The sequence below is a fragment of the Gorilla gorilla genome, chromosome X (assembly GCF_029281585.2).
Source record: "Gorilla gorilla gorilla isolate KB3781 chromosome X, NHGRI_mGorGor1-v2.1_pri, whole genome shotgun sequence".
NCBI classification, from domain to species: Eukaryota; Metazoa; Chordata; class Mammalia; order Primates; family Hominidae; genus Gorilla; species Gorilla gorilla.
The window spans coordinates 119,493,664-119,516,413 of NC_073247.2; the positions used below are offsets into that span (position 1 = coordinate 119,493,664).

Here is a 22,750-nt window from a genome sequence, read left to right on the forward strand (position 1 = left end):
GTTTGAAGTTTGTATCTGTACCAGCAGCTGTGGAATCTGCATGCCATGAACCAATTGGTAGGTGTAGACAATGAACCTGGCATTATGAATAGCAAGGTTGGGAGCAGGTGGGGAAATTGGGATTTGAGGGGCCAGCAAGCAGGAGTTTGCAATGTTCTGAAGGGTTTTGGTGATTAGAAAAGAACAGGTCAGCTGGGTGCAGTGGCTCATGCCTATAATCCCTGCACTCTGGAGGGCCAAGGCAGGCAGGTTGCTTGAGTCCAGGAGCTCAAGACCAGCCTGGGCAACATGGCGAAACCTCCATCTCTACTAAAAATACAAAAGAAATATTCAGGAGTGGTGGTGCACACCTGTAGCCCCAGCTACTCAGGAGGCTGAGGTGAGGATCATCTGAGCCCAGGGAGTTGAGACTGCAGTGAGCTTTGATGGCCCCACTGCATTCCAGCCTGGGCAACAAGAGTGAGACCCTGTCTCAAAAAAAAAAAAAAAAAAAAAACCCAAAATGTCAACATGTATGACCTTTACAGAGGAAGAAGCATGTCATTTTGATTACATTTAGGCAGTGGTTGATGTAAGGGGAGGGGGGCAAGACATCTTGGTCACCTTGAGGTTTGTGGCTCAGGAAAATCAGGGAGTTCTGTTTCCCCAATTTCAAGTGGGAAAAGGATAGGTATATATGCTACCAGAAGCTGAGATGGAATGGAGTCACTTGAAGAGAGGTGATAGTTTCCCTTGGGAACATAGTGGGCTTAGAACACAGCTCAGGGTCCAGAGGAAGTTCAGGTTAGGGCGTGGTAAAGGAGACACTAAGCACTCATCAACAACCAATCAGAGAAATGCTAGGATTCTGGATGCTGGGGACATGGAGCTGGGAAAGGGTGATGGGTGATAATGAACCCCAAAGAGAGGTGGAGGAAGGAATCTGGAGCCAGGAGCCTTAGACTTGGCCCTACCCACGTGGTTGGTGGGTTTGGTGAGAGAACTTTCAGCAGTGTCCCTGAGAACTTTCAGCAGGGACTGAGGACATCTTTCCTTGGCTGGAAGTAGGGGGAAGAGCAAAGGAAAGTGGGGTGGTTTTGCTACCTCATACATTCTCCCTCCTTCTCTTACTAGAGCCTTCTTAGCTCCTTTGCCAAGTCAAGTGTCACATGTGGATCGGTATTAAGGAGAATGCATTAAGTGACCCCAGTGATGTTTTCAGAAGAGAGAAGGGGCCCACGCCTGTTGATTTGGTTCCGCTCTTCTCGCTCCCTCCTATGTATACCCTGCCTGTTTCTTTTGGGCCTTCCTCAGGGTATCTTTCCTCCCAAATCACCCCCTCAAGCTACGGTTGTGTGTTATGAGTCACCTTGCCACTCACTCCGAAGCTCTCATATGAAAGCGGAGCAGGAGAGAGAGGAAGGATCTGGGCTTGAGTCCTAATTCCCGTAATAGCCATGTGACTTTGGGCAAGTCACTTAAACTCACTGAGTCTCAGTTTCTTTATCCAGACAGTGAGGGCAAACAGCATGTCCGTCATATGAGTATTGTGCAGATGACACGAGATCATGGCTGCAGCATAGGCCTGGCACTGACAGGGTGCTCAAGGGATATTCAGGGGGTCAGCAAAACTGACCCTACCGGGTGAGGGGCCTCTCCCACCCAGTCCGTTTATACTCAGTCAGACACCAAGTTTATTTTTAGAAAAACAGAGCAAAGTTTATTGAAATTTCAAGCTACATTTGAAAAATCAAAATCCAAATCCTGGAACCATACATCAGGATAAGGTGTCAAAAAGTGGAAAGTGTTCACTCTCACAAAACCCGCTACAGACAAGCTTTCTGGGCACACCTCCCAGGCTCCATTGGATCAAAGCCATCCCCTTGTTCATCCCTCATCCACAGTAGGACACCATCCTTCTGTTCACTTGAAAGTTTTCCACAATAATTACAAAACAAAACAAAAAACGTTTTCAAATGACACTGTGAAGCCCAAACTGATCTTCTCTCAACCCCATTCTATGTAGTCAGCACCAGTGAATGGTGGGTTTGGCATTCAAAACAGGACTTCACGTTTCAGTGGACAGCTGGGGAAAGGGTTGCAGCAGCAAGGCATCCGTGGCCACATTCAGAGGCTGGCCCCCCTCCTTGCCTTTACTCTCGAGTCTTACTTAACCTAAAGGACAAACTGGGTCAACTTGGTAAATGAACACAGTCAAAGACTTAGCCATAAGAGGTAAGGGACCAGTCAATACTCCCAAGGCTGGTTAGGCCCTTCAACATGTAGGTGGATGTGTATATGTATACATCGCTACACTAAAGTACAGATCTAGCCCTATCGGTATATATACGCATTTATGGCTATATAGAAAAACTATGCCAATACTAACCAAACAGAACTTTGTAAGCGGTCATCCCAAAGCTGTAATCCCACACTGGGCTGTGCACAAAGCCATGCATTATACCATATTAACCAACAGAAGGCTGACTTGGCTCAATCTCTCCCATCTGTGTCCCCTGCCTTCACGAAACAGGGGAGAAGAGAGAGGTTGCCTCTGCTTAAAACACAAGTGGCTTCTTTATAGGAACAGTCGTTGTCAGGTGAAGCTGTTGAAGATGTCCATGGAGATGAGAAACAGACCCCTTAAACTTTCTGGAGCAAACTGGTGTCACACCTCAAACTACCCTTCTCCTTTGCCAGTTGCAGCTAAGTTGCCCAGGCCCTGGGAGCCCCCAGGGCGCAGTAGCATTAGAGGCTCACTGGCTTGGTGTTACTAGGCCCCATGCAACTCAGCCTCCAGAGACCTGCTCTTGTCAGGGGTCTGTCGCTGGAGTGGACCCAGGTGGCCATGTCCTTAGGACATCTCTTGGCACCAGCTGTGCTAGGTGTAAAGTTCTCCTCGTGAGATGACGCTTGGGGAGCCAAAAACAAACTGGAAAGAACTAGGTAAAACAAGTTTAGTGGCTCTGCCCACCCTGAGGACAGAGCCACTTACACCGCAGAACCACCAGGGGCCTCGGGCACTTGTGGGGATTCGGGAGCTGGCTCTTCAGGGCTCAGACAGGACTGGAACTTCTCCAGCTGCTCTGGGCTTGCCAGGGTCTTCAACAGGGTGTTCTCACGCTCTAGCTGGGAGTTCTTCTCCACCAGCTCTCGGATCTGCTCCTTCAGGATCTCCACCTCCTCTCTCACAGCATACATCAGATGATTCTTCACCAGATCCTGCCAATGAGGGAATCATAACAAAGCCATTCCTTAGCCATCGTGGCCCCTCTGCAGCACCTTTGCTCTGTCATTGGTGTGCCTGTGCTGTCCTTAATGCCAGGGCCCTCCAGCCTTCCCTCAGTGAACTGGTCTGGCAAGTCCAATTCCTCGTTCACCTTTCTCTGAAGCACTTAAACCCTCATTCAGGAGAGCTACATGATTTGGCTTATGCTGGAGTTGAGAGCCCAGCTTTGAACTAGATAGGTTCTCCCCTGCAAGTTTCTAATGACTTTCAAAGCTGGCTGCTGAGGGGCCTTCGGGGTGACACTTCTGCTGTTTGCCAGTGGTTTGCTATGTCCCCCTTTTTACATAAGCCCCTGCTGCTGCTGATCCAGATCTGGGGGAAGGGGAGACCTGCAATGCATCCCGTACTGTTTGTCTGCTGTACAAATCTTAACCAAGAGAATAAAATTGGCTATTTTGGAGTCTCCTCCCCTCCATATGACCCAGCACATTGAATTGCAGCTGTCCTGCAGCCGGCCAGTTAGCACACAGGACACTGGCCTTGGGGAAAGGTATAGAACTGCCGCATCCTCTCTGAATTTGATGACTGCACTGGGGGCAGGGAAGGTGTCCTTAAGCTCCAGGGCACAATTAAGTGGCTCCCAACCGCTGAAGCCCTAACCCTCTGCAGCCATTGTGGCTGCTCCTTGGAGTATGACCTCTACCTGGTAAGGAGAGGGACAGGGGTGGGGTGCTTCGCTTCCTGTTTCCACCCAACTCCTGACCCCAGTCCAGGCTCTGCAGAGGCACTGCAGTGCTGTTGCATCCAATGAGCTCTGCCCCTTGCCAGCTGCACGATGCACACAAATGCAAGAGTCTGAGCTCCCTGCCCAACAACGGGCCCAGGAGAGAGTCAGAGCCTGCGGCAAAGACCTGAGATGGAGGAGGGAGGAAGAAAGGAGGGAGCCCAGGAAGGGAAGACTGGAAATGCCCTAAAAGGTGCCACTCCAATCAGACTCCACCTCCAGTGGGGATAGGAGGCAGGCTGTCGGCTTCCTCAGGGTTTTGGCTAAGGGCTTTTTCACTCATTCCCTCAATTCTGCCCAGAGTTACATAAGCAGCAGCTAAGTCAGGGGATGAGAATGACGCAGTGATGCCACTCACCATGGCCTGTTCGATCTTGTTGTCTATGGCCACCACGCTGGCTCCGGAGGCACTGCCAAGACAAAAAGCAAAGCGACCCATTACTCACTCGGTTCTACTCTTGAGTACATGGCAGTTGTGGCCAAAGTCCTCCATCTGCCTCGGCTCTTCCTCTCTCTCTCCTTCTCGCCTCCCTGGCCCAGAGTTCCGGACAGTTTGTCCCCAGATCCTTCCTTGGCCCCTGCAGGAAGCGGCATCTCCTCATCCAGGCCGGCTCAGCGCTGCTGCCGCCGCCCCGAGTTCCAACCGATCGGAGCTGCTTGCGAGTCCTGGGGCGCGCAGGCCACCGTGGCCTGCTCGGGCAATATGCAAACAATGGGGTTGTGCGACCCGGGGAGTCCCCCACAGCCGGCCTACAAGGTCCCAGGCAAACCTACCCGGCTCTGAAGCTAGCTAGGAACTCCTTCTCGGCTGGTAAGCTTCCGGCCTTCTCCCAAGCGGCGCACGGCGCTCGGCCAGCCCCCTGCCCAGCCCTGTCTGGCCCTGCCTGCCGCCCCTCTGCCTCCGGCTGCCTCTGCGGCTACAGCAGCTGTTTTTCACGGCGCAGCGGCCGCAGGGACGCTTCGACGACGGATCCCAGAGCGGCGGTGACCACCCCCCTTCCTGCGTCCCCTCCCCCCCGCCCCTTCCCAGGATGCTGCACCGCGGGGAACAGGGACCGGCGGCACACAGCTCGCTCAGAGATCCGGCTCCTAGCCCAGCTCCGGCCGGCGCCCCGGCTCGGGAGGCGCCGGAGCTGGGGCCAGCGGTTACCTGTTGTCCAGCTTAACGGAAACCACATCCCCTCCAAGCAGAGAAGAGAAGAAGGAGATGGAGAAATTGTGCAGCTGGTAGACCGCCACCTCCATGGGGGTCTGATACATTTCGGTGTTCATGGCTCGGGCTGCTAGGAAGCTCTGGCCGGGTTTCGTGAGGGGCTGGGCGGCTGGGCGGCTGGGCGGCTGCTGGCAGGCTGCGCTGGGCTGGGCTCTGCGCTGGAGTCCGGCCCTGAGGCTAGGAGCGGGGCGAAGGCTGCAGAACGAACCCAAAGCCAAGCAGGCGCTCCAGCTGGAGTTGAAGGGAAGTGACTCGAGGGGTGTCACCTCGTATGTCACAAACTCCACGGCCGCCAGTCCAACCCAGACTCGGAGATATTTTGGCTCCTGCTTCTTTATATAGGAGGAGCCGGCTGCGTCACATGGCGTCAGGGGCCATGCAAATGAGTCCTGTACCGGGCTTTGTGGCCCAGTTAAACCACATCCCCTCCCTGAACCTTAGGCTGGGACTGTAAACAGTTCAGCGCTTTCTTGTACCAACTGGCATCTCCAAAGAAGGCTCTGGAGATCGATAAAAACCAAACTGGAGCTGATTTCTAGAGAAATAAGAAATACAAATGCCCTAACAAGAGGCAGAGGGCATTCAGTAGAGAACAGCGCTAGTTTGAAAAGCTCTTCTTCAGGTGGCAGCCAGCATGCCCCCATGGCTTTGCATGCTCTCCTATGTCATACTCCCTGGACACGCGCCCTCACCAACACGACCTCACCTTCTTCCCAGTCACTGCCCTCTCAGTCTCTCCCCTGCACACATACTTTGTCACCTGCACATTCACTCTCTAATCAACCCAGCTTTCCCCTCACCAGCCAGCTGGCCTGCCGACCTGCCCTGAACCCCAGCACTCATCCACTTGCCCCTTCCTCTGAATGTTCAGGTGTGGGAGTACTTGTCTGTGGACCGGCACATGTACAGATCTATGACATGCATGTAATGCATGCACAGGTCCATGCTAATCTACAGATGCAAATGTATGGAAGAGAGGGTGTCCGGGAGCTGAGGTGAGTGGGTGAACATGTATGGGAGAGCAGCTAGGTGGGTGACAGAGGAGGTGAGGAGGAGACAGGGTATTGGAGTGAGCACTGGAGTGACCACAAGATGCCAGCCCTTTTCTCTTTAGTCTCCACATTCTACTCTTTGAAGAAAATACATTCAACATTATCCAGGATCCCGTGTCTCTATTTTTTAAAAACACAACTTTGTTACTTTTCTTTAAAACAGCGAATGACAGTAACACTCCAAACCAAAGGTATACATTTATATAAACGATCCCAGGAAAACACCTGCCCTGTGATGGGCCCAGCCATGCACAGCATTAGAGGGTACCTCAGGAAAAACAGACTCCAAACCATAAACAAGATGAGGTGATTGTTCCATAATAAAAGTTACACGTTTCCATTAAAATATATCTTCTTTATATTCAGCCTCAAGCTGAGGGAAAAAAAATAAAGGCACCAGAGACTTGAGGTCCTTTTCTTCTGCTTCTTCCTAAGTGAGGCCACCTGGTGGACAAAAGCAGAATTTCCACCAGAAGGAGCAAGAGGGGCAGGGACAGGTGATGCAACCGGGAATATTATTTACACCAACTCAGGACCAAAGGAGAACATTGGGTTCCACCACATATACAACAGTTTGGATGAAGTTAAGGCCAGTACCCATGAATCAGTGCTCCACAGGCTGTGGTCCAAAGAAAGATCCTAACGCAATCATGCTATTGGAAAAGTACTGGGGCCTCTTATCAGCAAAGAAGGTAATTATTGTTTGCTTCAGGACATTTATCTTAACCAGGTGCCTGGCACTAACACCCTGGCCAAGGCCCCAGCCAAATGCAGTCTGAAGGCCTTGATTTCCTCCCGGCTTCCAGGGCAGTTATGCCACTGAACAGCCAACATTTTTGGCTATGGTGTGGTGCTCTATTGGTGGATTCCAGTGGTGATAATATGTGTACAAGAGCCATTATATTGCAAAGTGCTGACCAATAGAACTAAGTAAACCTGCTGCACTAGCCCGGGATGGTGTTTTTCTTCATCTCACTTTAGGTGGGAGACAATAATGATCTGAGGACATTCTGTTAACTTTAAGACACAACCTCTCTGAACACGGTGTTTGCACTAAGACATGTGTAGTAGACAGAACAAAGTGCAGACTATACTTATGGGTCATCAAGAACATTCACTAAAAAAAAAACGTCTTAAATCAGGAGCTTAACTGGTATCGGAATTCCCTGATATATTAATATTAATTTGCCCTCCGCACCACATAGAGTTTTCTTGGTTCAGAAAGTCTCCGAGCTGACCTTTCATTGGCTTGTTAATTTTTCTTCAACTATTGCTTTCCCCTCCCACCAAGATTCCAAGGAAGATGATGAGAAGAAAAGGGGACAGAGAAATAAGCTGGGCTGGCAGGGGAAAAACACCACCAGGAAAACAGGGCACAGGACAGAAGTAAAAGCAGCTCCTTCAAGAGGGACTCCCTTATGTGGAGACAGAGGCAGAGAAATCCAGGTGGCATGGGAAGGGAAGGCAAAAGGGTTAAGATTCCCAGCAAAGCTGCATTTGAATTGATCATTAATTTGTCTACGGCCATACCACCCTGAACACACCTGATCTCATCTGAGTTGTTCATTAGTTATACTTCAATTATAAAAGCAAACTGAGTCTGAGACTCACTGACAATAATAGTTACTATTAATAGAGCATCAGCTATGGGCAGACACTGTGCTGGCTGCACCACCAACCCCAAGGTTTAGGCACTGTCACTATCATTTTACAGATGAAGAAACCAAGGGTCTGAGAGGCTACCTTGCCCAAGGCAGCAAAGGTAATAAATTACAGAGCTAGAACTGCAGCCCAGGGTCTTCCTGACCCAGAGATCAAATTTGTTCCTACTGCACTGATCAGTGGGGCAGGGAATAGGTTTGTTGAATGGTTAGAGGCTTGAATGAGTGAGTTGAGGAAGTTGGTAGGGGGTTTGGAGGTGCCAGAGAGTGGTAAGGAAGAAGAAAGGGTGAGAAGCAGCAGCCCTACTATTAGAGAGGTCCAGAGACTGCCTTTGAGTTCTGCAAGCCTTGGCTTTTCTGACACGTGAGGCAGAGGAGAGCTGCAATGGGTGACTGGAACAATATCCAACTATCCAAATGAGCTTTATGAGATGGCCATGCTCAACCACATCATTCCAAAAGGCAGCCAAGCAATCCTCAAAGAAAGCTATCTGTTTGGGAAATAGGAGACATTAATCTAACAGCGTGGCTTCCAGAATGGAACGTGTAGGAGAGTGTACAATATTCCAAATCAAGTATGGAGTCTTGGCAGCACAATCACAATCCAGTCAAACTTTGAGTTCCTGGAGCCCCACTCACCGGCAACTCTTAATTAACTCCTTTTTCCCCCTATTCCAGCTGTGCTCAGCTTTTAGGAAAATGAGGTCAATAAGAAAACAAGTTCGTATCAAAGATTTAGTTAAAAAAAAAAAAAAAAGACTTGGAAAGGAGGTCCCAGGTTCAGCCCAGACTCAGACAAGCTCTCATCCGCTCTACATCTCTGGTTCTGCTGAGTGAGATGTGATCACCCTGAGACCTTATGATCCTCCATTAGGAAAGAATGATGGATCCCAGGGTCCACTGGCTCCCTAAGGGAAGAATATGGACTTAAATGTCTCTGTAGAAAGATTTTCTGGCCAGGCGCAGCGGCTCACGCCTGTAATCTCAGCACTTCGGGAGGCTGAGGTGGGCAGATCACCTGAGGTCAGGAGTTCGAGACCAGCCTGGCCAACATGGTGAAACCCTGTTTCTATTAAAAATACAAAAAATTAGCCGGGCATGGTGGCGCACGCCTGTAATCCCAGCTAGTCGGGAGGCTGAGGCAGAAGAATCACTTGAACCCACGAGGCGGAGGTTGCAGTGAGCCGAGATCGTGGCATTGCACTCCAGCTTGGGCAACAAGAGCGAAACTCTGTCTAAAGAAAAAAAAGAAAAGAAAAGAAAAAAGATTTTCCAACAACAAGGGCAGGGGAGATAAGGGTGGGTAAGAAGGGTGGGGGTGGGGGAAGGAGGAGGAACCCAAAGAGTTTTCTGCTTAACCCTCAGCACACCAGAAAATTTCTCCACCCAGAATAGCTATGCCAAACCTTGCAGTGAATGGAAGTTTGTGCTGTACCTATCCATGATCTGATCCAATATTGAGACTCTCAGGGTCCTTGTGTCCCGTGGAAGTGGGCCCCAAACAGGAAACAGTGGCCTAGGCATTCAATGGCCCAGCTACCCCAACATTCATAAATGTTGCCAAATTCTCTTTCTGACATCCCACAACTCACAATGTAGGCTGGACCCAGAGCCAACATGGCAACAGCGCCTCACTGAGGAGCCAGGCCCTTTGCTGGCTCTCAGCTGTAGTCTTAAAGGGGCATAGTAACAAAACAGACATGGCTGACCCTACCTTTCTCGGGGCAACCTTCTAGATTGAGGGTGGCGTAATGAGGACAGGGCCAATTCCCTTCATTTCAGGAGGCTTTGGAAATCAGCATATTCCCTTTGAGCTGAAAGAAGTGCCTCAGCATTTCCCATTCATCTTTTCCCCTTCAAAAGCCAGATTGGACTCTCTAGGACAAGAGCCCTTCCTACGTCAGGTTCCCATGGGACAGTAGAACAGAGACTGGGCAAAGTCTGGGCAGCATAACCCTGGGTAGGATCTCAGAGCCCTGACGGCGTTGGACAGCAGATTCAGGGCGGGTGCGGTAGGTTGGGGGTGGTGATGAGGGGGAACATCTCACTTCCCTTTTTGTTACACTTGAAGCACTGTGTACCACACAGCCAGAAGGAAACTATTTATAGGCAAGTCTTCCTTATTTTCTACAGGGAATGTTCCACCCAAAGATTCGGCAATGTTGCCAGCAAAACACAGGGTCCTGTGTCAGGAGAAGCGGAAAAAGACATGATGCGAGAGGTGCGGGAGAAGCCACAAAGCAAACACTGGGTTAGGAGCTGGAAAAGGAAATACAAAAAGGATATTGAGCACTAGAGCGTTAACACAGTGTTAATGGGATGGTTGAAAAACATCCCTCCCCACTTACTCCTCCACTATGGGCCCCCTCCATCTGAAGCACTGTCTAGTTCTAATTACTTACTTGTCCCTTTTTCTGAAGAGGCTGGAGGAATAAGGAGGCTGAAATGCCATGGTTTAATTTGTCCTTGCTTCTCGCTTATCTTCTCTCTTCCCTTCTGGTTCCACTCCAGTGTGGGAGACTATAGACAGGAAGGCCACTGCCACTTACATAGTTACTTTGGTTTCATGGAAAATCCCCAAAGTCCAGAAGGAGGGAAGCAAGAAGGAAAGACAGAGAAAGAGAAAGTGCCTTGTTCTCTGTGGATCATGTGAACTGCCCTGCATGGCCAGGGCCCAGAGCTCCGAATTTCAGGGGCAGGAAAATGGGGAGGAGAATGCAGATGCAGATGCAGAAGGCGATGATGAGTGGGAGGGAGTCCAAGGAGAATCTTGGTGGAGAGATGGACACTGTCTTGGAAAAGTAGCTCTAGCAATTGATTTGGGGCAAACTCTGGCACCGAATGACGGCAGGAGCAATGAATTGTGCCTTTCAGCTTCCTCCTGTCCAAGGTCCCATGTGAGCATCACAAACAATCTCTGAGTGACACAAGGGATGACAGGCGCAACCAAACCTTGTTTTAACAAGGCATTCTACCCCTCCTGCCCTCACTCAGAGAAGTAAAAAACTGCTCTTGTCAAATCACCTTCATCACCCTAACTTTGGTGGCTCACCATGCTGGGGGGTGGTTTGTTCTGCCATGTCAGCAGGACTGGAAGTATTGGCGACTTATCCAGGAATGCAGTTTAGCTCAGTGGATCTTAAATTTCATGAACCTTGTGTCAATATTTATGCTTGTCTCCCTTCCCCTTATGCCTTCCAGCTGGGAAAATTTACCTCCATAATTTTTCCAAGCCCTCCTCTTATTTTCCACCCTCCCTATTGTCCATCTACAAGTAGGAAATAGATATCCCTGAAAAAGGCAGTTGGTAAAACTAACCTTGGTAAATGGAGTCACTGTCCTCCTTTCCCCTGCCCATGCTAGTTGCCATTATCATTTAATTCAATTCAAATCAGTTCAATTCAAAGTTGTATGCTTATTCAAAGCACAAGGCACATGTCAAGGAAATTTAAAAAAGTAAATTGGCAGTACAAATCCAAAATTGTGCTTCCTTCCAGAATATTCTAGGTCTGTGGCCAATTCAGAAGTCTCCCTACTGGTTAGACCTTAGTGAAATGTTTGCTTCAGGAAAAAGCCTCGGGCTTGGGGGTGCCTGGGTTGGGGGGTGGCCTGGGGTTGGGAAGGACCATGCCACTACCATCTGGGGCATCATTTCATGGGGCAGAATGAGGCATGCTTTTCTTCTCCCCACCCTGCCCCTCAACTGGTGCCCACCTAGATAGGATAATGCAGCAGCACGAAACTTAGGGTTTCTGTGGGATCTACCACTCCTTTAACATTGTGGCTGATAGTGCCAGGAAAGGTCTCTCACCCTGATTCCCTTCCTTAACTGCAGGGCTTTGTAAAGCAAGGGAACAAGGCACAGGTATTTGCTTTCTGAGTTGCTAGTCCCTTTCTTCCAAGAAGGGGGTCTTTGTTTAGCGTGGGCTCACCTCTCCGTGCCAACTTCTTGATCTTTGTCCTTTAGCCAGCTCCTCTCAGCCTTACACTTATCCCACCTCTTTCAGAGGCAGGTGCTAAGATTCCTTGCCCTCTCCTACAGACCAACAAGCATCTTCAGGTAGGCAAACAGGCTCCCTCGTCACAGCCCACCCTTTGGCAATCCCAGTGTCCTGCAGCCTTCCCAGGGGCTGAGAAAGAAAGCAGCAAGACTATGGCCACTCTCCACATTTATGTGTCTGCACCAGCCCTCCACCAGTCTATCCAGGCCAGTGGGACACTGGCAAGGCCTCTCTCCATCCATTCTGCTCTGTGGAACAGTTCCAAGAGCCGAAATTCCAAGCCATTTTCTCTGGCAGTTGCCAGGGTTACTTTGAGTAGCATGTGAAGGACTTGGGGGCTATTGGCAATGCTTGGAAGACAGCAACCAGGAGGATCTTGTTGGGGATGGGGGTGCAGCAGACGAACGGCTTGTGAAGAGGGCAGGAGCACCTGCCTCCACTGTGGGCCTCGCTATAGAATGGGTGATCTTTGAAGTGGCAGAGGTTCTCTAGGGAACAAAAGGATGGTTAATAATGCTGGGCTCTTTAGTTATTTGGCTGTGATGGGTAAGCACTGTGAGCCTCCTAGGGCCCTCGCTTACCTCACAGCAGAGCTATTCACCATGAGCTCATTTGAGGTAGCTCCTTGATTCTCAGTTGTGGGACTCTATCACATGTGAAGAGGGGCTCTGCAGATTGCAAAGGGCCTCTGGCTCTCCAGTCATCACCACCCGCTGCCTCCCACCTTCCAGGATGGATAGAAGGCAGCCTAGCTGGGGTGGGGGCAGTGGCAGGAGGAGGCAGGGGGCACACTATTGCCAGAACAGAAAGAAAAGGAGAAACAGGGCCAGCTTCTCCCTGGGGAGGGCCCCCCAACCATGGGAACAGCACCAGGGATCTCAAAGGAGTGTTGGAAGGGCTTAAGGAAGGTCTCCTGGCCTTGTTTGAGAATCACTGACAAGGAATACACACAACTTCTCAGGAAGAAAGAGTAGCATGGAAGCACGTGCATTTGTGCAAACACCCTCTCCAGCCTTTCACACAGTCTAATAATTCACAGATAGCCAGGCAGAGAGGGGCATCCGCCCCCCTTCCCCGATGTTGTCACCTTCCCCATGACCCCAAAGGGGCAGTAAGGCCACAAGACATAGCAAGATAGCAAGGCAGGACACTCTAGCCCATGCCAGAATGTCAAAAGTCATGGCCTCTGCGCTCTCTGACATCCGGAGCTAGCTGTGTGCTGTGCAAGGGTGACAGGTGACAGGGTCTTAGGGGAAGCTTGAGGTGGTATTCAGATGGACACGGGGGAACCAATTTGAAGCCTCATACTGCATACTGGGAACGGGAAGTCCCGGCACTGCCAGAAGCACAGTTTTCAAAGATATCAATCATGCATTATAATGGGCTCTTTTAAATGAAGGAGAAATAAAAACAAGTACCATTTGTGCACAATCAATCATATGGACGCCTAAGAAATGATTCCCACAGGCTCCTCTTGAGGACAGTTCTAACTAGAGCCAGTCCTGGCATAGAGGCCCTCTGTGACTTGAGAAGTGTGATCTGAAGGGTGGTGAGAAAAAAAATCCCTCTCAGTCAGAGCTGTTTTCCAGACCACTACTGTGGTCCTTACAAATGCCACCATGAGAATCATGCCTTTGGGTTCCAATGATCTCTCCTGGAGTTCTTCATTTATACTTTGAGGAATGAGAACGCCTTCTTTTCCAATGCAAAAAGCCCTGGGAAGGTGCCACATTCAACACTATCAGTTCAAATACTTCAGTATGAACTAAATTATAGTATTACTTTCAACAGAGTAGTCAGTGGCCAATCAGTGTCAGCAGACAATTGGACACACAGCAGGTAAACCTTGATGGTGGGCTGCAGTGGGCCTAAGGGAGATTGTGGAAAATGCAGGCGTCCTGGGCTGCAGCCCTAGCATGTCTAGTGGATTAGGCGTGGGGCGGGAGAAGGGTATTTCTCAGGTGTTTTGGACGCAGCTCTTTTGACACCAGTCCATGGAATTGCTTTTAGGAACTGCTGGCCTAAAGGTAAGAGCCAAGAAAGGGTCTATCTGAAGAGCCCCTATGGTGCCAGGGGCACTGAGACCCATTTCGTGTGACACATTCAGACGAGGTTTGGCATATTCTAGGCCTGCTGTCTGTTCTGCCCTTTCTTTCCCTCTCACTCCTGAAAGTTTGACCAGAATGTGAGTGAGATCTACTATGAGAGAGATGATCCTGAACACGCTGTGATTTATATTCAAATCTTTGGCAATTGTTGCCTCTCTGTTAAGAGGAACGGATGCCTTTTAAGATACTTCACAGCGGTCAGTGGAAACTCTCAGCCTGGCAGGTCAGGGACATGCGGCGGGGGAGGGGTGGGCATCGTTGTGGGAAGGAGAGAACCCAGCATAGAGAAGGGGAAGGGACTGGTTTTTCTCTAACAGCACAGTTTGGTCAATGAACCGGCCCAACCTCCCTTCTATAGGAACCAGCTCTTCTCCAGCCCTGTGGCTGTCACTGCCCGGTCAAACCTGGGTCAATTCCCAGGTGAGCTGAAGGGGTGTGACTCATTCCCCCCTCAAAAACCTGCTGGGGCTGACTATAAAGACTTGCCAGGATCTCTGCAAACATGCCCGTCCCCACCCTGATCCAAGCCTGGAACTCACCCCTGCCTACAATCCTCACCCCATTCCATTGCTTGTGAGCCCCTCCCTGGCAACAAGGCCATCTCCCCTGCTCACTGACTCCCCTCTCCAAGGGGGAGCAGGAGGGGAATTTACTGTTGTCTGTGGTATGCATCCGGACTGTCTTTTGGCCTTATTTTATTTTATTTTATTTTTATGTTTAATTTACATTGTTTGCTAGTTTTGGGGCTTAAATAAACAAAAGCTATGCTTCTCCCCAAGGCCTAGAGTTCCTGGTTGCCTGCCAGCAACAGAGTGACCCTTTTAACCTCTTCTCTTGCTCCTTGAGACATTCAGTGTTGGGGGTGGGGTTGAAAGAAAAAGATATTTAGGGTCAAAAACCTGGAAATTCTTAGTGCCAGCCTAAAATACCATCCCCGGCCCTTGCCGGCATTATGAATGTTAAGCACTGAAGCCACCTTACCAAGGACAGGGCTCTTTTAAAGCCCACAGCAAGACTGTAAAAATAAAGCACATAAATGGAAAATTCTAAGTATTGGCATTGATTTCTTTTCTTTCTTTCGTCTTCTTTTTTTAAATCTACTCTACAGATGTCTTTGTACCACCAAGCAAAGACAGAAGTGCCCAGGTCTCTGTTGGTGGGGCCTCTGTGGCACGAGCAACCTTAAAGACCTATAGACACCAGAGCATGGTGGGCCTGACCAAGAAGGCTTCTTGCCAAAGCTCATACACCTTAAAAAATAAAAGGAACACTAGCCCCTATGTCCTAGGGATAGAGCTCTAACAGCAAACTAACGAATCCTGGTCAACAGTTCTGACATCCTGTTATTTGCTAAAACTAATAATACCATGGAGTTTGTTGACAGAGTTGCAGAAGAGCTAAAGTAAATATGGAAACCGAGGAACAGCCAAGTATAGACAGTTACTAGCTCAGCAGTTGAGGGGACGAGAGTTTCACAGATACTCCTTGGACATCTTGGGGCACCGGGGACTCAGCACGATTGGGAGATAACCCAGAAGGCATTTGTCATGTCTAAGGGTGATTTATCTCCAACAATAGGCTGCTGCAATGATGGGTTTGGCCTACAGAGCTGGTACTGAGCTCTCAGACAGACAGCAATGATATGAAAAATTGAGAGGGACTCCCTTGATGCATTTGTGAAGGGAGTTATGCCCCAAGAAACATCACTTTAGTTCCCATTTTAAACGAACGTGTTCAAGTGGGAAGAAAATATGTCAGAAGGCCAGAGTTCTTTTTCCACCTTGGCCACTAGCCAGCTGGGGACTTCATGGAAGACCTCTAAACTCTCTATGCTGCTAGATCCACATCCCTGAAATGGGAGTAATGCCACACAAGGTATGTATGTTTTATGGATACCCTAATGTCTGGAAACATAAATAAATCATTTTATTTTATTTTTTTTTTACAGATTAAAGATGTCTTTGATGACTTTATAAGTATTTACCTATGGACTTTATGGACACCCTGTAGGTAGCATAGCTGAGCTCTTTGGAGAGCGAAAAAAAAGGGCTACGTGAATGTGATAAACTCTATGATAAATAGAAACTCTGGTTCCCAAACACCGCTGGCAAAATGGCTCCCCAAGTGAACAGCCCTTTTCACACTGTTTCAAATTCGTCTTTCTAACCTTCTGTCCAGTTTCAATGTTTGTTCTCATGGTTTCACATATACTGCTATGGGGAGGGGGTAGTTTGAGAAGTTGTTGTTAAAATGGAGTCTATATTTAAATTATTCTCCTGAAGGTCCTAGCAATGTTTCCCTGTATGTAGAACTTCTAATTTGCACAACGTTTTGACCCGAAGAACCACTTTGATAGTACAAACAATCAGTAATCAGTAAGACCTCTATTCTTTCTAGCACGACTGAAGGCACAGTCAGACAGGACCACGACTGAAAATGGGCCGTGCAAGGTCTCAAGTGAGCACTGATTGGCTTTCTAGACTAGAATATAAACCTTGTGAGGGCAGGGGCTTATCTTATTTACTACTGTACACCTAAGGCTTGGACCGGTGCCTGGCACACAGTACAAATGCAGTAAATACATGCTTAGTAAGAAAAAAAAAAAAGGTTATCTATGTGTTAGGACTTCGCTAATGGCCTCGTGGAGAACGATAGGCACATTCATGAATTAGTCTTCTGTTAACACTTTAATTTGGGGACAATCATTGTCTGAGAGAAACTGTGCAGTTACAAACACAAAAGACCTGTGAAAATCAAACATACTTGGGAAACCCAAACATAGTTTAATTGAGTAAGTGGCCGCTAATGACCTGGAAGCAAGGCTCAACCACTTAAATAAAAGGGATAATTCACCCATGTGTGTGCTCCTGGTTCTCCACTAATGCTAGGACTTTGGTCAGTTTCCATCTTTAGCTAAAGGCGCTGGGTCAGTTGGGAATAGGTCACCCACAGTGAGCAGTAGAGGGTGATAAAGCCCAGGAGCAGGGTGGCCAAGTCTCAGCTGGCACCAATATCAAAGAGGGATTTAGGGCTAGCAGGCCTGACGCTCTGAGTGAGTGGCAGTCATACAGTTGGAATGATGGGAGTGGGGGGAGGACAAAAACCATCTGGACTAAAAATACTCACTAAGATAAAGGAAATTCTCACCATTAATGTCACCCTTGGGTTTGAAGTCTTGAGGTGCCCTGTTAAAATGGAAAATCTTTCTCAGAAGGGGAATTGTTTAGTTTTTCTCAGGGAAGGGATGTGATGACCTGCCTCAGCTTGGTCAGAATAGTGGGAGGGGCTTCTGGGAGAAGTACCCCAGGCTGGCTAAGTATAGACTGGTGGAGTGCTGCCTAGGGTGGGGCATCACAATGGGTCCTGGTTATCTGATGGCCTTGGGATTTCAGGGGACAGGCAAATGTGGCCAAATATTGAAGACTCGCTGGCAAGAAACCAAACTGCCTCTGAGTGGGCAGCTTTAAGAGGAGTAGAGTTTAGGGCAAAGGAGATTGTTTTCTCCTTCTGTTCTTGGTAAATGAAAGCAAGCTGTTATGAAGATGTCGTGAGGAGCAGCAAGGCTGCCTTGGGCATATTGGGGATGTTAATCTTCAGCGCTCCCTGCCTGGGAGACCCTGTTTGCTTGCTCATCAAAACATCCTCCCTGGGTGCATCCTCCCCCAGCTCTACTGCCTCATTTATACGGTGGCATAGCTGAGAAATTAACCCCCAGAAGAGTCTGTGGCTGCTGGGGGTTGATGGATTCTCCTTCCCTGGGGTAATTTCTTTTTACCAAGAGCCTGCTGCGAACCCAACGGAATGAGTCTAGTGGGAGAAATTCCAGGCAGAAGGGCAGGACGCTGGAGGAGCTTTCTTTGACCATTTTCTGCTACTTTCTGCTGGCAGTGGCCTTCTCTGCCTGTGAACCAGGCAGCCTTGGCAGCAGACACAATACTGACACTAGAGCTGGCGAGGGAAGCCCTTGCCCCTCATCACCACTCCTTCTTGCCCTTGTAAAATTCTGGAAAAACCTCAGCCCTGGAGCTCCCTCTAGTTTGACCAGGTGATAGCCAACTGCCCGACACCAGGCAGAGCTGGGCTGACAGAGGGAGGCAGGGGAGTGGGGCTGGGCATCCCCCCCCTCCACCCCCGGGGCCCTGTTGTGAGGTGTTGACAGCTGGGAGAGGACCTGAAACCAGTTAGCCTGGGGCTCCCAGCCAGCAGTGTATTTTCATCTTGTTTTGACTGGGACCGTCCTCCCCTGTGTAAACACATCCATGTCAGGGGGAAGAAAATGTAGAACAGCTTAAAATAAGTGGGTGGAATGCCTCCCACTCATGAATCACCAGTGCAGGGAATGCCCCACAGGTGGGCCTTGCTTTAAGCAAACCTGACATTATGAAAATTTTAACTTAACAAGAGGGCAGGGATGGACAGCTGTTAGGACTTGACCTACCTCTGGGAGATCTCAAAGCCTCATTGGGTCCAAATAATATCAGCAGCTCCCATGTACTGATTGCTTAGTGGGCACTGCGCTAAAGACATTAGATACATTAATTTTTTGAATCTTGTCAATGCTGTTAGGAGTTGGGTATTATCTTATCATTAGACCCATTTTGTGGATGAGGAAACTGAGGCTCAGAGAGGTTAAATAACTTGCCTGGGGTTACACAGCAAGCAAATGGCAGAGATCAGATGAAACTCCCTGGTGTGTGATTTTAAAGCACTGGGCTGCCTCTAGCTGGAGTTGTGCTTTGTTTTGAGGAGGGTTCCAGGCCCAGCTGCACTCCAGGCAGCAACTGGAACCTGCACTAGTGTTCCTTCCCACTGAACTCCCTTCATACAGCTGCAGAGGAATTTGAAAAGGGTCCTTATCAGGGTCATGGTGGGGAAGGCCTTTGGTGGGGCCTGTTTCTTTCAATTGACTAAAGGATTCCCAAGGCAATTAATTCCCTGGAAGAGCAAGCCCCCCTGGAATGCCAGGATGGGATGGGTCATCTCCATTTCAATTCAGGGACTAGCAGATTGTTTATGGGCAGCTGCTTGACCATTCTCAGGACAGGCCACTCAGTAACTGCAAATAAGTACAAACTACCAGACACCAGGCTGGGGAGGGGACAAAAGACCAGTATAATCCAGTATAAGCAAAAACCAAATGTAAACACATATTTTGAAACAAAATGTCACCAATCACGGTCTGTGCAGGGCTGGCCCCCAGGGTAAACTGTGAAGTAGGAGTCTGTCTTCAGAACCTTCCTGCTTCCTTTTCGGGTACCTTCCTCCTGCCTGTTCCTTTATGCCACCTGTGCCCTCCTGCTGCCTGGAGTTTCATGGGGCCCATAGCTTCAGGGGTGCAGCAGGGGACCTGCCTTCCTTAGCAATGCCTGCTTTAAGAGGGACTCCCAGTCTCCTTCACAAAAATCAAATGTAAATGGCCTTCGGGCCAGCCCTAAAGGACAAATCGAAGAAATTTGTTTGTGTAAATTGTAGGTAATGGCTTAACAGGTTTTTCTCAGTCAGATCACAGGGGCTTTAATCCAAAGATTTCAGTCAATGCTATAACTTTAGTCATACGTGGGGGATGGTGGGGAAAGAACAAGCTGGAGAGATGCAGCATTGAGGGAAAGATTGCTTATCAGTGATGTTCAAATCTTGCCAAGTTGGCCACAATTGACTGTGACTCTAGGTAAGGCTGGCTGCATGAATGTACAGGGATGAATACTATGCTCTTATGCTTGTGCCGTATTCTTCCAGAGCACAGTGGAAAGAGCACTGGAATAGTAGTCAGGAAACTTGGGTTCTGGCCTGAGTTTGCCCCTGACTACCAGAACAAACAACCTTGAAAAGTTCCAGAACCATTCTGGGCCCATTTCCCCTAACTGTAAAATGAGAGGGTGGAGGCTGCAAAATTATATTTATTTAGGTGCTTTTTTGATGAATGATACCTCTATTTAGACTGGGAGCTATATCCAAAGTTTCCTACAACAGTGTCTGGCATATAGTATGTGCTCAACAAATGGATTATGTTGAGTGAAATGAATGAATGGATGGCAAGAATGACTTCTAAGGTGGCTGCTCGGTTCTGACAGTCTCAGTCTCGATCTCCTCAGATGCAGCTATTTGCAACCATGCTTCTTCAGTCAAGAGGCGTTGGCCAAGAGCTGGGTGAGGTCTTCAGGCCCTTGCCCTCAGGACCAGATCATGTCTGCCCCCATGGGGTACAGGGGCAGCCTGCGCTGGGGATAAGCAGATCTGAGACAAAGGCAGCAAGCAAGAGCTTCCAAGAGGTGCGGAAGGCTTGCAGGATGCTAGATGGGGGTGGGGGGAGGGAGAGGGCTGTAGGAAGAGCAGGGTAGGTCAGGAGGAGGAGCCATGGGAGTAACTTTTACAACATTTTCTGTAAAACGGGAAACCTAGATAACAGAGACCTGATGGGTGTCTGGGCTGAGGTAGGGAAAAGTGCCGAGTCGCATGGTGACTCAAGGTCAGGAGCTGGAATGGGGCCCGGAGCTCTCAAGCCTCTGCTCACCCGCTTGGGACTGGCCCTTGGCTCCAGGCCAGCTCCCTGAATAGTTCCCCCAACCCCCACCCTTCCCCTCCAGGATTTCAGCTTCTTAGGCCAATCTGCTTCCTTGTTCAGCCACTGCCTCCACTGCCCTCCCCTCCCCTCCCTCTGCCAAGGCTACATGGAAGCCCTCCCCCAAACTCCCTCCAAGGACTCAGCACTGGGGCCCAGTGCAGTCACCCATTAGAGCTCTCCAAGGCCAGGCCAGCTTCTGGGCAGACTGGGCCCCCTTCCCAGTGTTGCCCACATTCACACTCTGACATAACTCCTCCCCTCCTTATGCAAAAGGAAGGAGGCTTTGCCAGCACTACCTTCCTCCCCTCCAAACACACCCCCGCCCTACTCCAGCCTCCTCCATCACCCAGGCCTCTAGGGACACTCCCAGACATTATTCTCAGGTGCCAAGATGTTCTCCCTTTCCTTCCCTACTCTTTCCTTCAGCAGCACCCTTTCACATTATAACAGGGGCTGCAGTTCCAATCCGAACAAGTGAATCTTCAGGGGTGAAACTTTAAGTATTAGTGAGTTGGGAGAGAGAGAGATTTATGGGGCAGAATTCCTTCCCAGTATTCTTGACATAACACTATGGAGATAGTTACCTACTCTAGATACTCATTAGGCCAATTCTGGACTTTGCTGCCCTGGGAGTCGGAAGGCTAAAGTTCTGGTCCCATCTCTGCCATTAAAATAGTCCATGTAGGCTGAGTGGGGTGGCTCACACCTGTAATCTCAGAACTTTGGGAAGCCAAGGCGGGAGGATCGCCTGAGGCCAGGAGTTCGAGACCAGCCTGGGCAACATGACAAAACGCCGTCTGTACAAAAGAATTTTTAAAAATTAGCCAGGCATGATGGTGCACACCTGTAGTCTCAGCTACTCCCGGCCGAGGTGGGAGGATTCCTCGAGCCCAGGAAGTCGAGGCTGCAGTGAGCTGTGATTGCACCACTGCACTCCAGCCTGGGTTGATAGAGTGAGACCCTGTCTCAAAAAAAAAAAAAAAATTATCTGTGTAACCCTGAGCAAATTACTGCATCTCTCTGCATCTGAATTTCATCTGTCAAGTGGGGGTAATTACCCCTGCCCTACCCACTTTGGCAGGGCTGTTATGAAAATTAGAGACAATGTGTGCATGTGTGCATGCACAAGTGCACAGGCATGCATAACATAGAGAGAGAGCATGCGCACTTTCTACATGGCAAGACCCTGGACAAACATTAGGGATTATTATCCCCATTCCCACCTCCACTGCAATGTGCTTGAAGTACTCATTCAGGTTACTTGGTAGAGCTCTCTTCACAAAAAAAAATGTCAGTGTACCTTAGGCCTGTCCCTTTCTTCTCTCCCAATTTCTGTCCCTCCCACAAGGCTTGGCCCTTAGCTACATTTGGCCTCCTGCACACCTCCACCCTGCTTTAAGAACATCTCCCACCCCACCCTCATCCCCCTCACCATCCATCCTGTCCCCTCAAGCCTTCCTCCACCAGCTGAGGACTTCTTGCCATGCTCTCTCCTTCTCTTGCTGCTGTGCCGAATGAACCCGTTTTCCCAACCCTGACCTCAGGCCCTCTCCATCAAAGCTTTAAAGAGGAAGGGACTCTGGGGAGTAATGACTGAACTTGACAATTTTCTACAGAGACTGAGCACAATGCGGAACACCCAGCATGTGCTCCAAAAACACACCATTGTTTGGTTACTTGCGCTGGGGAAGATGTTTGGGGTGGAGTCTGCTTTGGGGCCCCTGAAATCTTGCCAGATAGACAACTGCCTGCCCCACCTCTAGGTTCGGCAGGCACTGCCCGTCTGCTCTTCCCACCCATTTTTCCCTTCACCTCTCAACCCGGAGAATGGGCTGGGCTGTTTCATCTCTAGGACCTGCACATTAGAATGTGATTTCAGTCCTCCCTGGCCTAGTGCCACTGAGTTTCTCTGGTCTCACCACCTTTCCCCCAGGGATGAGAAGCTAAGGAGCAGTCTGGGGCATCCTCTAAATTTCCCAGCAGAAACAATCAGCTCCCTCTGCAGGGCCACACCCAAGAGTCCTCTCACCTGAAGAAACCTGGGCTTCCCTTCCCAGAATTGAGGCTTTTTGGGCTTTGACCTAGTGGCTGGAAAATCGGGCCCACCATAGTACAGTGTGTATATTAACAGCTCTGCTCCTATACACAGTGATGACATTCT

The 22,750-nt window shown here is 49.4% G+C and overlaps 1 protein-coding gene across 9 annotated transcripts in view; it reads right to left on the reverse strand.

Annotated features, from left to right (window-relative positions):
• Positions 1 to 1,672: 1,672 nt before the first annotated feature.
• TSC22D3 (TSC22 domain family member 3) overlaps positions 1,673 to 22,750 on the reverse strand; it is a 64,580-nt gene continuing 43,502 nt past the window's right edge. For 7 of the 9 annotated variants that reach the window (XM_055375483.1, XM_055375487.1, XM_055375486.1 and 4 more), the window contains exons 3-4: positions 4,351 to 4,402; positions 1,673 to 3,201 (exon numbers count right to left, since the gene is read on the reverse strand). In XM_055375483.1, the coding sequence (XP_055231458.1) occupies positions 2,971 to 3,201; positions 4,351 to 4,402 (283 nt within the window). In that variant the 3' untranslated portion in view covers positions 1,673 to 2,970. Of the gene's footprint in view, positions 3,202 to 4,350; positions 4,403 to 4,766; positions 5,003 to 5,142; positions 6,327 to 22,750 lie in introns of those variants that run through there. The other 2 variants (XM_004064675.2, XM_004064676.4) reach the window with 2 other exon arrangements.